Raw genomic sequence first — 16,352 nt, 5'->3', positions numbered from 1 at the left:
ATCAGATACACAATAATTCAAAATTATGTAAACATATTAACATTGATATTCATACTATATTATATTATATTTATTTCACAAAGTATAAAGGATATTAGAAACGAATAAAATAGAGGGGGGGAAGGGGGAGTGCTCAAAATGTCAAAAGTCAAACTCTGCCAGTACCGTCGATATAGACTTGTACCGTTCTTGCAATGTTTGAGTTTGCCTCCTTATTTAAATCTATATCACCCTTTAGAATTAGGTCTAATGACATATCTCCTGGATACCATGCTAAATTCTGCAATAAGGAAAGGCGTCGGATGTGGTATTTAGGGCATGTGAAGAAGAACTGATACGAGTCCTCCCTCGTGTGTCCACATTCACATTGTGCTGAAAAAGTAAGATTAGCCCTAAAAAGATCATAATTGAGAGTACTTGCTCTGTTTCTTAATCTACAATGAAGAATATTTAGCCTACGCGGACCAAAATTGAGAAAGCATGGATTACATTTAGTTATTACATTATTCAACTTATGTATATTTGATTTGAACGAGTTCAGAGTTTGGGAGTTACTTATGGTTGTGTCTAAATTATTCCAAAGATCAACAGTTGAAGGAAAGAAAGAGTTGCGCATAGTTTGGAGTCTATACCGTTGCTGCCACAATTGCTTGGATTTCTTAAATTATAATGAGTCAGATCTCCAATATTTTGAGGTAGGATATTACATAAGTATGAGGGTGCAGTGCCATGTTTTATAGTATAAAGGAGGGACAGTTTTCTGATTTCTCTTCGTTTTGACAATGGTAGCTACCCAATTTCTGCATATAACAATTCGTTTTTTGTGTTCATAGGTAATCCTGTGACAATACGGGCCGCATCTAGTTGTAGTTTTTCAAGATTATTTGAATTGATAGCACCACAGTTATCCCATACCTCACAGCCATACTCTAATATTGGTCTAATATATGTTAAATACAATTTTTCTAAGTTATCCCTATTAAGTATAAATTTCAATTTGCGAAGTGTTGCTGTGTATTTTGATACTTTATATGCGTGTGTGTTTTGGGAGGCTTCGATATGTTTGTATTTGTCTCCTTGTGATAGTGCGGAACTGATGCGACTTTACAGTGCTACCTCACTGAAGCATACCGCCAAAGACACCCAGCAGGACACCCCACCCAGTCACATTATACTGACAATGGGCGAACCAGTTGTCCCACTCCTAAATTGCTGAGCGTTAAGCTGGAGTAGAAACTACCATTTTTACAGACTCTTGTATGTCTCGGCCAGGGGACAGAACCCAAAGCCTTCCTCAAAGGGGCGGATGCTCAACTAAAGGCCAAAGTGAGGCATTGTCAAGGGAGACATTAGGAAAACAAAGTTGTTTAGAAAGAAGAGAAAAGATGAGATCCCAAATTTAGTCGCCTCTTATGATCATGCAATAGGGGCAACAGGTACAATTCTTACGCCCTACCTGCAGGGACTCTTACTTAGGTGAAATGTCAGGTAAATAAAAAAACTAGAAAATGTCTAAGACATAAATGCCCCCACTGCCATGTGAAGTTAGTTTCAGTGGTCTATAAAAAGTTACAACTTTGATCTTGATACCCTGAAACATGCACACACACAAGGTACTACACGTTGATAAGTTGATTTTAATATTTATATGATTGTTGAATGAAGTTGCTAAGTGTTTAACTTGAATCAGTTGATGATTTGTTATATATAGCAACAGTGACCTTGACCTTGGATCCCTGAAACACAACGATGTCCAAAGTATCCCCCCCCCCCCCCCCCCCTCATTTTATTGCGGGGGCATACAAAAGTTAAAATGATTTCTAATTAACCATGTGGCCAGTTTCAATGCTCTTGTTTAACGAGAAAGTGATTTTGTTCAAATACATGACTGATCATTGTTCATACGAACACGAGAGATAAAGGCTAACGAACACGAGAGATAAAGGTTAACAAAAACTAGAGATCAAGGCTAATGAACACTAGAGATGAAGGTTAACAAAAACTAGAGATAAAGGCTAACGAACACTAGAGATGAAGGCTAACGGACACTAGAGATAAAGACTATAGAACACGAGAGATGAAGGTTAACAAAAACTATAGATAAAGGCTAACGAACACGAGAGATAAAGGCTAACGAACACAAGAGATGAAGGCTAACGGACACTAGAGATAAAGACTATAGAACACGAGAGATGAAGGTTAACAAAAGCTATAGATAAAGGCTAACGAACACTAGAGATGAAGGCTAACGGACACTAGAGATAAAGGCTAACGAACAATAGAGATGAAGGCTAACGAACACTATAGATGAAAGCTAACGAACAAGAGAGATAAAGGCTAACGAACACGAGGGATAAAGGCTAACGAACACTCGAGATAAAGGCTAATGAACACGAGAGATGAAGGTTAACAAAAACTATAGATAAAGGCTAACGAACGCAAGAGATGAAAGCTAACGAACACGAGAGATGAAGGCTAACGAACACGAGAGGTAAAGGCTAACGAACACGAGACATAAAGGCTAACGAACACTAGAGATAAAGCTAACGGACACTAGAGATAAAGGCTATCGAACACGAGAGATGAAGGCTAACGAACACGAGAGATAAAGGCTAATGAACACTAGAGATAAAGGCTAACGAACACATGAGATGAAGGTTAACAAAAACTATAGATAAAGGCTCACGAACACTAGAGATGAAAGCTAACGAACACTAGAGATAAAGGCTACCAAACACTAGAGATGAAGGCTAACGCACACTAGAGATAAAGGCTAACGAACACATGAGATGAAGGTTAACAAAAACTATAGATAAAGGCTAGCGAACACTAGAGATAAAGGCTAACAAATACTAGAGATGAAGGCTAACGGACACTATAGATAAAGGCTAACGAACACGAGAGATGAAGGTTAACAAAAACTATAGATAAAGGCCAACGAACACTAGAGATGAAGGCTAACGGACACGAGAGATAAAGGCTAACGAACACTCGAGATAAAGGCTAACGAACACGAGAGATGAAGGTTAACAAAAACTACAGATAAAGGCTAACGAACACGAGAGATTAAGGCTAACGGACACTAGAGATAAAGGCCATCGAACAATAGAGATGAAGGCTGACGAACACTAGAGATAAAGGCTAACAAACCCTAGAGATGAGGGCTAACGGACACTAGAGATAAAGGCTAACAAACACTATAGATGAAGGCTAACGGACACTAGAGATGAAGGCTAACGAACACTAGATTTGAAGGCTAACGGACACTAGAGATAAAGACTATAGAACACGAGAGATGAAGGTTAACAAAAACTATAGATAAAGGTTAACGAACACTAGAGATGAAAGCTAACGAGCACGAGAGATAAAGGCTAATGAACACGAAAGATAAAGGCTAACGAACACTAGAGATAGAGGCTAACAAACACTAGAGATGAAGGCAAACGGACACTAGAGATAAAGGCTATCGAACACGAGAGATGAAGGCTAACGAACACGAGAGGTAAAGGCTAACGAACACGAGAGATGAAGGCTAACGAACACTAGAGATAAAGGTTAACGAACACTAGATTTGAAGGCTAACGGACACTAGAGATAAAAGCTAACGAACAATAGAGATGAAGGCTAACGAACACTAGAGATAAAGGTTAACGAACACGAGAGATAAAGGCTAACAAACACTAGAGACGAAGGCTAACGGACACTAGAGATAAAGACTATAGAACACGAGAGATGAAGGTTAACAAAGCTATAGATAAAGGCTAACGAACACTAGAGATACAGGCTAACAAACACTAGAGATGAAGGCAAACGGACACTAGAGATAAAGGCTATCGAACACGAGAGATGAAGGCTAACGAACACGAGAGGTAAAGGCTAACGAACACGAGACATAAAGGCTAACGAACACTAGAGATAAAAGCTAACGGACACTAGAGATAAAGACTAACGAACACGAGAGATAAAGGCTAATGAACACTAGAGATAAAGGCTAACGAACAGTAGATATGAAGGCTAACGGATACTAGAGATAAAGGATAACGAACAATAGAGATGAAGGCTAACGAACAATAGAGATAAAGGCTAACGAACACTAGATTTGAAGGCTATCGGACACTAGAGATAAAGGCTAACGAACACATGAGATGAAGGTTAACAAAAACTATAGATAAAGGCTAACGAACGCTAGAGATAAAGGCTAACGAACACTAGATATGAAGGCTAACGGATACCAGAGATAAAGGCTAACGAACAATAGAGATGAAGTCTAACGAACACTAGAGATAAAGGCTAACGTACACGAAAGATGAAGGCTAACGAACACTAGAGATAAAGGCTAACGAACACTAGATATGAAGGCTAACGGATACTAGAGATAAAGGCTAACGAACAATAGAGATGAAGGCTAACGAACACTAGAGATAAAGGCTAACGAACACTAGAGATGAAGGCTAACGAACACGAGAGATAAAGGCTAAGTTTTATGGTCGTTAGTAGGCCTTTTGTTTTTTTGTCACTTCTCTGATGGGTTTTGCTAACCTGACATTATTTGAATTAGACTTCGACTTTTGTAGTGGGTGTCGTTAATACAGCGAAAGACTTACGGGGGCCATTAAATAAATTGTGTCACTACCCACCTCCCGTACGTAGCGTGCAATAAAAGTTATTCATTGTTGGATGTTTTAAATGCTGAAATGGAGGTTGACACTATATTTGAAATACGCTCCTATATCAAAGCACGATGTGTTCTACATATACCGCCAAACAGAAGGATGGTAACAGCAGAGAGTTATAGACTCAACTACAATTGAAGAATCCAAGGTCAATACGTTGTATTTCATAGTCTGAAAACTTGCTTGTATTACTATAACAAGATTCAACAGGTATATGTGATAAAAAAAAAATACGTGTATGTTAAAATTGAATGTTGATTAATTATATGCATGTATTGTATCATTAATATGGATATAGAGGCAGATATTTGCCTGCGTCCATCTTTTTTCCTATTAAAATCCTATTAAACAAAACCTACTCGCAGTAATATGAAAGTAAAACGACTCGTAAAAGTACAGCAGGGACCACGCCAAGACAGATCTGTGACTAAACGCCTATCCGACTCCAGGGAGTGGTGTCGCCTCAATTGAAAAAAACCAGGTTAAATTAATTTTTAAATATACGCGCCGTACTAAGCGCCCTTTCCTATGAACTGTGCCTTTGAGCGTTGATAGTACTGTCTGGTGATAAGGAAGCAGTATACAATTCAACCCTAGCTATCGTCCGGTTGCTCTTATTGTTTCTCATTATATCAACTGCGTCAGGCATTGCCAGAAAGGTAAAGTATTGAACACATTTGAAGAATATTTTTAAAGTACTAGATATTTTGTTTAACTAAATAAACAAGTAAGACATGTATGGCGATTTTTTTAAATTCAATAAATAGGGTTAAAATCCGTTGTAAGTTTTTCAACGAGGCCTTACCTTTTTAATGCATTGAGGAAAAAATAATCTTTTCAAAATCCAAGTAATTGACGGTCTATTCTATATTATGTACTTTTTCTGACACTACATTATTATGTATGTTAACGTCTTCATGCATTGCTCGTTGATTTTTTATTGTTATGTTTGTGCCAGTTATTTATGAGCGTGTAAAACCAAGAATGGAAGCTTGTGGAACCTTTGATGTTGAAATTGTGAGAATTCAAATTCGTCATTACAGGATACAAGTATGAAGGCATATCTGGTTTGCGTGTGTTTGACGCTGCTGTTAGCGTCCGCCCTGGCAACCAGCATCGCTCCGCTCCCCGACAGATCAGGTGAGACAGAAAGGCTTGAGGATGTAAAATCAGGCAAATACTGATATACTTTACATCTATGTACGATTGGAATTGAGTTTAGCAGAGATAAGACTTTTCTTATTTATTTAGTTCTGTCTCTGACACACAACGATTGTCGTACCAATATGTGTCAACTACCAAATACTATGTAAAATATATTTGACAAAATTCAGAAGGGAACTTGTTTCCTGTCAAGTGTTAGATCTTTATTGCAGTTCATAAAACGATGGAAGAGTTAACACCATCTAAATTATAAGTGATTTATAAAGTTATCACGATCGACAGTTCACATTTTGAATTCTGTTCTGGTTTTCCGATTATATGCTTGTAGTAATATACATGTATGTATGTAAAAAATTGTACACTAAAGAGGTTTATTCTTAATCTTAAAAAAAATAAATACACAAAAGTATTATCGTTATAAATTAAAGAAAGGAAAGAAAACTATTTGTACAGCGAAAATCAATTAAATGCATTGTCATTATGTCATTTTGTCCTTATTTACACTGGAAAAACAGTTTGCCTGGTTTGTACGCATATCCTACGGTGTTATCCCTGTATGCGTGCTTGCCTGGTTAGTACGCATAGCCTATAATGTTATCCCTGTACGCGGGCTTGTCTGGTTTGTACGCATAGCCTATAGTGTTATCCCTGTACGCGGGCTTGCCTGTACATGCTTCATGTTTTGTTCCTCGACAGACGGAATGAGGCTGGTTGAACAAAACGTTAGCTGCAAGCTTTCCTTGATGGCTTTCAGCTTGTTCCGGACCCCGTAAAGGATATTTTCCTCAATACGATTACGGTAATGTTGCTATAATCTATATGGGAGAGGTAATTGGATACGTTTCCTATCTCTGGTAATCAGCGCAGATATATGTGAAAGTGACGAGAACGAGTCACGCATTTGTTCTACAGCATACAAACACTGGCAAGTTATTTTCTTCTTAAATTGATGTCCTACATTAGCATAATAATACCATGACAAGAAGCGCAGTCGATAAGCTCCCTGCTGTAAAACCAGTAGGTCCAGGGTTTGAATTCCCGTTGCGGAGAAAGTGAATTATAATGAATATATGCTCTCTGGTATGTGTGTCTTTACTTAAACATATTTGCAAGCAACTCCATATTTCAAAATGGCTGACAAATCACAACTCTTCGTCTTTAGAGAAACAAAACAGCGCTAGGATTCTCTACCTTATGCAAAATAATGTGACCTTTTGATAGTGTAGTATTGAAAACAAACACTATTACCAGGAATTACCTGTTACTACTGATACAATAGAGTGAAAATGAGTTGACTGGAATATCTTGTGATTTCTGATTTTCAGAAATGTTTTTTTATGTAATTTACTTTATTTAGATATGCAAAATATACACAAGCTTTGTATCAAGAAATCAATTGCTACACAGCAATATAAGATCGAGTAGTTCACAACCGGTTAGTTCCCAGCAGTCTTGGAAAATATAAAACCGTTGTTTTCATAAAGTATCCCAACCGTAATTGTTTCAGAAAAGGGAATGTCGCTTGATGACTGATTAAGACAGTAATAGGGAATACATGTCGCTTGATGACTGATTAAGACAGAATAGGGAATGTCGCTTGATGACTGATTAAGACAGAAAAGGGAATGTCGCTTGATGACTGATTAAGACAGAATAAGGAATGTCGCTTGATGAGAGATTAAGACAGAATAGGGAATGTCGCTTGATGACTGATTAAGACAGAATAGAGAATGTCGCTTCATGACTGATTAAGACAGAATAGGGAATGTCGCTTGATGACTGATTAAGACAGTAAAGACAATGTCTATTTTCCCAAAACGTTAGTTTGCTTTTCCAAATGTGATGCATAAAATGTTTTTGCTTTTGCATTCAGTAGTTTAAAAACCGTGACTGCTTTTGTTGTTGCCGTGCTTTGCAGAACGTGACATTCAGTTTGATGTGAACATCATGAAAGTTATGCTTTCCGCTGCGTTTTGGTTTATTCTATTTGAAAACGTTCATCATTATTTCAGCCATACATATTTTTTATTGAATTTCATCTGGTCATTTCAGCATGTTTAATGAAAAAGTTCCCCGGTCCGTGCGATGATTTGATTCCTCGATTCTATTTCGAGCAGACGACTGGAAAATGTTCAGTGTTTGGCTACAGGGGTTGTGGCGGGAACAGAAACAACTTTCTAACGCTGGAGGAATGCACTAAAACATGTCAATAGTAACATAAATTCCACAATCTGATTAAAGGTTGGAACACACAAACTATACATGTTTCTACTAGTCATTATTTCGGTGTATCTATCCATAGTTCTTGGTGATTTAATGATTTCCGACTTCTGGTCTTGTGTTCCGTGTTCGTTTTGTTTTATTACCAAACATAATCACACTTTAAAGATATATTATCAGGAATTGTTTTAACGCAATACATTCCTCATGAATAATCGACGATTGTTGCAGCTTGTCTTGAGCCCATGATGACTGGAATGTGCCTCGCCTATTTCCAACGCTACTACTACAACACTGTGTCGCAAACGTGTGGCCAATTTGTGTATGGCGGTTGTGGAGGAAACCAGAACAACTTCTATACGCAGGCGGAGTGTGAACGCATTTGCTTGTAGTCACTTTTTCCTGTAAGATGTGAAATACATGGATTATACATTAATTCAAGCACTATTTCTTTTGTCTTTCGATTTGCATTTGTAATTGTCTATCCCTTTTTGTAAGATTAAGCTCACAAATCAAATTAATTTAAAAAGATAACCTGCCCGAATATCTTTCACATTGATCTAGAAAATCTATAACTGTTTACTGATTTTATTGTGTCTGAGCGTTTGATACACTTTGGTTTTCGCTTCCTTGGTCGTGGGTTCGAGGCCTACGTTGGACATTCGCCAGATACTCGCCGAAGATCTGTGGTTTCACTCTGAGTACCCCGGCTTTGCTTTAACACCAACACATGATAGTCATTAAATTACCATAGCTGTTGATAGGACGTAAAGGACAAACAAACCGCACCAAACAAAGCGTCGGTGATACACGTACTACGGAAAAACAAAAGCCACATTATCAACCCACGGAATATCCCACACAAAAGGTTGATTAAACAACAAAGAAAACAGAAAAGGACAAAATACACCATAACGTGAAAACTCTTCAATATTCAATGATATGCATTTGTTTTGAAATATGTATGTTACATGTATTTACTTCTAACATCTTGATTCTTTTTTCCGAAATAATTCAATCTCAAAGAATTTTAGTTCGACTATGACTTGCTTTCAGTGGAGCATACAATTTTCATACAAATTTAAAGAAAAAGATATTTTAACAAAGATAAAAATGACGTCATGATAACGTCATGAAGTATTATATGAAATTGAAACATTTAAAAAAGAGCATTTTCATCTTTCCAATTATATACTTCATTACCATATGCGATATATTAATTTTAACAGAATTTTGATACTAACGGTATTCCTTAACCGATTTAATAAATAAACTAGAATTTTGTTTTTGTGAACAAAAACATGTTTCTCCCCTTATTAGCCAATAAACAAACTTCGGTATAAAAAAATAACAAAGGGCGATATCTCTTTATATAGTGGGGCACGAGACCCGAATTTAGAATACGACACTTCTATTTCCTAAGATACATTAAAACTAAAGCAAATTTGGTCAACGTAGGTGAAATAACATGGAAGTTATACCGTGGACAAACTTCGGTATTAAAAATAAACAAAGGGTCATTACTCTGTATACAGTGGGGCAACAAACCTGATTTTATTGCGAGAGATTTCACCTTCCCAAGATTCATAAATATGGTAAGTTTGGTCAACGTAGGTGAAATAACATGGAACTTATGCTCCGGACAAACTTCGGTACTAAAAATAACCAAAGGGCCATAACTCTGTATATAGTGGGACATAAAACCTTATTTTATTGCGAGAGATTCCGCCTTCTCAAAATACATACATATGGTAAGTTTGATCAACGTTGGTGAAATAACATGGAACTTATGCTCTGACAGACTTCGGTATTAAAATTAAACAAAGGGTCATTTCTCTGTATAAAGTGAAGCACGATACCTAATTCCAGTGCACTGCACATCTCCTGTGGGTGATGCAGGTATACTTCAAGTTTGATTAAGATATCTTAAACGGTTTTGAAGTTATGTCGTGGACAAACTTCGGTATTCAAAATAAACAAAGGGCCATAACTCTGTACATAGTGTGGCAAAAAACCTGATTTTATTGCGAGAGGTTCCACCTTCCCAAGATACATAAATATGGTAAGTTTGGTCAACGTAGGTGACATAACATGGAACTTACGCTCCGGACAAACTTCGGTATTAAAAATAAACAAAGGGCCATTACTCTGTATATAGTGGGACATAAAACGTGCTTTTAGTGCGAGAGATTCCGCCTTCCCAAGATACATAAATATGGTAAGTTTGGTCAACGTAGGTGAAATAACATGGAACTTATGCTCGGCACAAACTTCGGTATCAAAAATAAACAAAGTGTCATTACTCTGTATATAGTGAAGCACGAGACCTAATTCCGGTGCACTGCACACCTTCTGTAGGTGATGCAGATATACTTCAAGTTTGATTGACATATCTTTAATGGCTTAGAAAATAAACCGTGGACAAAATTCGGTATTAAAATAAACAAAGGGCCATTACTCTGTATATCGTGGGGCAACAAACCTGATTTTATTGCGAGAGATTTCGCCTTCCCAAGATTCATAAATATGGTAAGTTTGGTTAATGTAGTTGAAATAACATGGAACTTATGCTCCGGACAAACTTCGGTATTAAACAAAGGGCCATAACACTGTATATAGTGGGGCACGAGACCTAGTTCCAGTGCACTACACACCTTCTGTGGGTGATGCAGGTATACTTCAAGTTTGATTAAGATATCTTAAACGGTTTAGAAGTTATGCCGTGGACAAACTTCGGTATTCAAAATAAACAAAGGGCCATAACTCTGTATATAGTGGGGCACAAAACCTGATTTTATTGCGAGAGATTCTACCTTCCCAAGATACATGAATACTGTAAGTTTCGTCAACGTAGGTGAAATAACATGGAACAACTTATGCTCCGGACAAACTTCGGTATTAAAATTAAACAAAGGGCCATAACTCTGTATATAGTGAAGCACGAAACCTTATTCTAGTACACTGCACACCTTATGTAGATGATGCAGGTATACTTCAAGTTTGATCAAGATATCTTTAACGGTTAAACATTTACGGGCCGGACAAGAATTTACTGAAAATGTTGCATTTATTTGACCTTTGACTTTGATGTGAAGGTCACAGTGACCTAATTCTAGTGCACTGCACACCTTCTGTAGGTGATGTATGCATACCTAGTTTCATCAAGGTATCTTTGACGGTTTAAAAGTTATGGCCCGGACAAGTTGCGATTAGAAAAACCAGAAAAAGAAGAAGAAGAAGAAGAAGAAGAACCAGTACAAATACAATATGTAATTTTAAGCTCCCATTGGGACTTCTTATCTATAAACGCCCTATTGTGACTACATTTCAAAGAAAGAGGTATTTCAACATGGGAGATACTTTCAGCTTGTAAATTGTGAGGTATATACAGTTTCCACAAGATAAATCTAGCCACTCAGTGTAGTGGTATATCTAGGTCACGATAACCTAGTTTTAGTTTGCGACAAACCTTCACTACAAAATGTAACAGCACATGAAGTATATATAATATGTTTAAACGTAATAGTAAACTTAATCAACATTCTATAACTTTTGTCGCTTAGAGGCATATAACGGATACATTGTTTATAAATTGTCAAAATTCTAGACCACAGATAAAGCCAAAACAGTACCGAAGAGCAACCTTCCCTATGAACTTAGCTTAAGAGTTAGAGAGTACTGTCTGGTGATAAGGAAGCTATACAGCTATCTACCTTCCGGTCATCCGCCATACTTCTTAATCTACCAGCTGTCCGACACATAATAGAAAGGTAATGCAAATAAACTTTTTTGAAATTAAGGTTCGCGACAAAATATTTTGAATACATGATTGCTTTCTGATGCCTTAATCGTAATTACAAGCAAAATGTTTTTTTTTCATTTTGCAAACTGTTAAGTGATGTGTGCGTTAAAAACACAATGATCGTATTTTGTAAACTCATTATTTCGATACATGTACTATAAGATCCAAACCCGTCGTTTCAGGTGACTGATATGAAGACGTTTCTGGTTTGCGTGTGTTTGTCGCTGCTGGTGGCGTCAGCTCTGGCCTCCACCACCACCACCACTATGCTCCATGACAATTCAGGTGAGACAGAATTGCATATGGTACTAACAGTGTTTTTTGGATACGTCCTACATACGGCTCAAAATGATATGATTTACATTTTTGCTACCATGTCCTAAAATGACATTACAATACGGATTTTATTATGACTTCACAATGAAAACAATGGATATAGAGCTGAACGGTGGAACTTTCAAACCTAGTAAGCTGTTTATTTTTTATTCATAGTTATTTTTCTTTCTTGCAATATTCACAAACATTCTGATACCATCGTACATTGATCCATGAACCTCATGTAGGATCCTATTTACATGTATCAACCAATTTTTTGTTATTTTTAGTTTATATATTACTATTGTAGTGTTCTCTATTAACTGTTCTGTTGAATTACTGTGTTAATGTATCATTAGGCTATACTGAAAAGTATTCGTATGTACACAAAATTGGTAAATAAAAGTTTTAACAAACCTTTTTGAACATGCAAATGTAATATAGCGTAAGAATAAATTAAGGTTTTTCTGTGCGTGCAAATGTTTCGTTTGATATCCCTCACCGACGGACGAAAATAGACTGGTTGAACAACTCAGTTACTGATAGTTCCCGTTCTTTGCTTACAGCGTGTTCTGAGCCGAAGTTCCCTGGGCCATGTAAAGGACTCTTCTATCGATTCTATTACGACAATGATCAAATGGACTGCTTGGAGTTTATCTATGGGGGATGTGGCGGCAACAGAAACAACTTCCTAACTCTGCAACACTGCCAAAGTACCTGTAAAAGTTAGGTCTTCAACTGAGGTGCATTTTTGTAGAAAGCAACAATGAATTAAAATATGACCCCAGATGTGCTGCTATTTCTTTATATCTCCTAGTTAAGACATCAATAACTTCGAAGGATTGTAACCCATTTTAATGCCCGGATTGGCTTCACCGAAGTGTAAAAAAAGAAAGTTCTTCAAAATAAAATGTTGAAATACAGAGGCGGTCACTCCTGGTGACCGAATATTTTTAAGATTTTTTTTTTGATGCACACTCTATTTATTCTAAAAATTTAATGACACAATTGTGTTTAACTTAGATTATTCACCCTTGTTTACCCGGATGCAAGTGCGTTAGGGGTTTTAATTTGGAACAGAAACCAGAGTACCAGGTGGAAGCCCACGTGGTCGGGCAAGTGACCCAATAACTTTTCGTATCCGATCAGGAAATCGAACCCCGGTCGTCTGAGTAAAAGGCGGGTACTCTATTTGTTGCGTCATCCGAACAATTATAATTAATTGATCAATAGTCAAAATAAAATAACAAATCAAATAGTTCACAAAATTAAGATTATACACTCAATACCTGACCCTTTCACTGAAAATATCGCAGTGAGGAAATGTATTTCATAAAAAACCAACAACACTGGACTCATCGGAATGGACCCGTTTACTCAAGACATTCTTTAATGTATGACAAAAATATAGAAACAGAACTTACTGTATGCATAGAGAATTAAAAGAAGTTTTGGCTAAAAGTGATGGTGATAAACAGTTATTTCCTATTGGGTTAGCTTTTCAATAACTTTTCTTCCACAAAATGTTTTTTAAAACAAGAGGCCCAGGGGGCCTATATCGCTCACCTGGATAATAATGCAACCATGTCTTATTACATAAAATCCCTCCAATGGTACAGAAGAAGAAAGATTTTTAAAGATTTAAACCTCTAATTTCCCTATTGGGCCCCGCAACTCTCAGCCCCCAGGGGGTCCAAACCCACGACCACCGTTTATATAAAATTGAGTCCACTTTGCCAAAGGATGCTAGAGACAAAATTGGGATGAAACCCCCAAATTATGGAAGAAGAAGGATTTTAAAGGTTTACCTCAATTTCCCTTATTCGGCCCCACCTCTCTTGGCCACATCCACCGTTTATACAACACTGAGTCCCCTTGGCCGAAGGATGCTCCAGATTAAATTAGGATAAAATCCCTTAATCCCTACAGTAGAAGAAGGATTTTAAAGGGTTTACCTCTATTTCCCCTATCGCGCCTCACCTCTCTGCCCCCAGGGAGCCACACCCACCGTTTATACAAAATTGATCCCACATGGCCCAAAGATGCTCCAGACAAAATTGGGATGAAACCCCTCAATTCCTATGGTAGAAGAAGGATTTTAAAGGTTTTACTTCTATTTCTCGTATTGGGCTCCATCTCTTTGCCCCCAGGGGGCCACACCCTACGTTTAAACATAATTGAGTCCCCTTGGTCTAAGGATGCTCCAGACCGAATTAGGACAAAATCCTTTATCCCTACGGTAGCAGAAGGATTTTAAAGGTTTTACCTCTATTTCCCCAATTCGGCCCCATCCCTCTACCCCTCGGGCACACCCACCGTTTATACACCGAGTCCACTTGGCCCAAGAATGTTATAGATTAAATTAGGATAAAATCTCTTAAACCCTACAGTACAAGAAGGATTTTAATGGTTTTACCTCAATCTGTTCAGCTAAGGACGATTATAGTTGGAAGTAAAGAAATAACAGAAGTTATTCTCGATTCAGAAAAGGTATATGACCGAATGTTTCCCAATTTGTAATACTTTTTAGCATATTCCTCAGCCATTGATATTTTTGTTAGGCTTTTGACAAGCAATGCAGAAGTTCACCATGATCAGAAAGGTAGGACAAGAACAACGACAGCAACGACAGAGGAGGAGGAATTTCTAGTTCTCTGTGTTGCTGCAATGCATAATTAGTGTAGGAAAGGACGATGTACGCTGTTTTTGAAAATACAAACAAGAGGCCCAATGGGCCTGAATCGCTCACCTCGTATTAATCTCACACTTGTAATCTTAAAAGTGGACTAAATTACAACTACAGGCAGAATATCAGTGTTTGATTCATAAGAACCTATTAACAGATTTAAAGGGGCTGGTCGGGGAAAAATTACAAAATAAATGGGTCTAAATGCGTTCTCTGGCCTTCCAAAAGTTAGACCACGGCAATATGATGGTTGAGTTCTGCTTGCAATGTCCAGATTTGACCACTGACATCTCGGGGAAGCCCCGCGTAAATTTAGCGCAGATCTATTTATATATGTCAAGTGGTTGTTTCGAAACTGAGGCAGTGAAGATAACAACAATAGCACGCCGTCATGTGCCATGTCGGACTCAACTAGCGGACAAGACAGCAATACTATACGTAAATAATTGTTTTCAAAGGTCATGCATGATGCCAGTGTAGTATTCCTACCTATATGTTGTGGTTATATATAACGGTATTGATACCTTGTGCCTGTCATGACTTTTGCATGCATCTTTTTCTTTCGCCGCGATGTTTACATTTGGCCTTGTTGATGACGCGCGTGCGGTAAAATTACATCACTGATCTGGGTCAATTGAGAGTTTTAGACTGTCAGGTGACGATTTAGGATTTCTTTAATATAATTATAATTTTTACTCCTAGGGAGTGAATTTCAGCAAAATTTGAATCGGTATATTTCATAAGAAGGTATTTTAAACATGTGTGTGCCATTTTAGCAAATATGACATTTTTTCCCCGACCAGCCCCTTTAAACATATGACGCCCGTGACCTTGAATGTTGAACAAGGAAATTAGGTTGAACAGCGTTTATAGTCTTCTAACCCAGCATGCTTCTAACAAAATATCAAAACCCTGGATCTTTTGGTTATACAGAACAAATCATTTAAAGATTTAAACATACATTGACCACTGTGACCTTGAATATGGGCGAAGGTAATTCATTTCAACAAACTTGGTAGCCCTTCATCCCAGTATGTTACTGGCCAAATTTAAGCACCCTAGGCCTTTGGATTCTTCATAAGAAGTTGTTTAAATGTATTTTACGCCTGTGACCTTGAATATAAATCAAGGTCACTTATTTGAACAAACTTGGTAGCCCTTCATCCCAGTATGTTACTGGTCAAATATCATCACCCTAAACCCCTCTTTTTTTATTCAGAGAAGAGGTTGTTTAAATGTTTTAACATATTTGACCCCAGTGACCTTGAATATAAGCAAAGGTCATTTATTTCAACAAATTTGGTAGCCCTTCATCCCAGCAAGCTACTGGCCAAATATCATCACCCTAGGTTGTTTAAAGTGTTCGACATATTTGACTGCTGTGACATTGAAAGAAGGTCAAGGTCATTTTCATTCTCAAACTTTGTCAGGCTCTATCTCAGGAAGCCAACAGCCATATATTAAGATTGTATACCTTTAAGTTCTTCAGAAG

The 16,352-nt window shown here is 37.4% G+C and overlaps 1 protein-coding gene across 1 annotated transcript; it reads left to right on the top strand.

The window, feature by feature from the left end:
• The first annotated feature begins 5,203 nt into the window (after positions 1-5,203).
• LOC110457021 (kunitz-type serine protease inhibitor 6-like) lies at positions 5,204-12,963 on the top strand. The gene is made up of 5 exons (XM_021508103.1): positions 5,204-5,332; positions 5,717-5,813; positions 8,289-8,435; positions 12,022-12,144; positions 12,741-12,963. The coding sequence occupies exons 2-5, from the start codon at positions 5,726-5,728 to the stop codon at positions 12,902-12,904; spliced, it is 522 nt and encodes a 173-aa protein (XP_021363778.1). The 5' UTR covers positions 5,204-5,332; positions 5,717-5,725; the 3' UTR covers positions 12,905-12,963.
• Positions 12,964-16,352: the final 3,389 nt, after the last annotated feature.

This window comes from Mizuhopecten yessoensis, unplaced genomic scaffold (genome assembly GCF_002113885.1).
Source record: "Mizuhopecten yessoensis strain PY_sf001 unplaced genomic scaffold, ASM211388v2 scaffold8995, whole genome shotgun sequence".
NCBI classification, from domain to species: Eukaryota; Metazoa; Mollusca; class Bivalvia; order Pectinida; family Pectinidae; genus Mizuhopecten; species Mizuhopecten yessoensis.
This window is presented reverse-complemented; position numbering and strand designations above follow the sequence as displayed.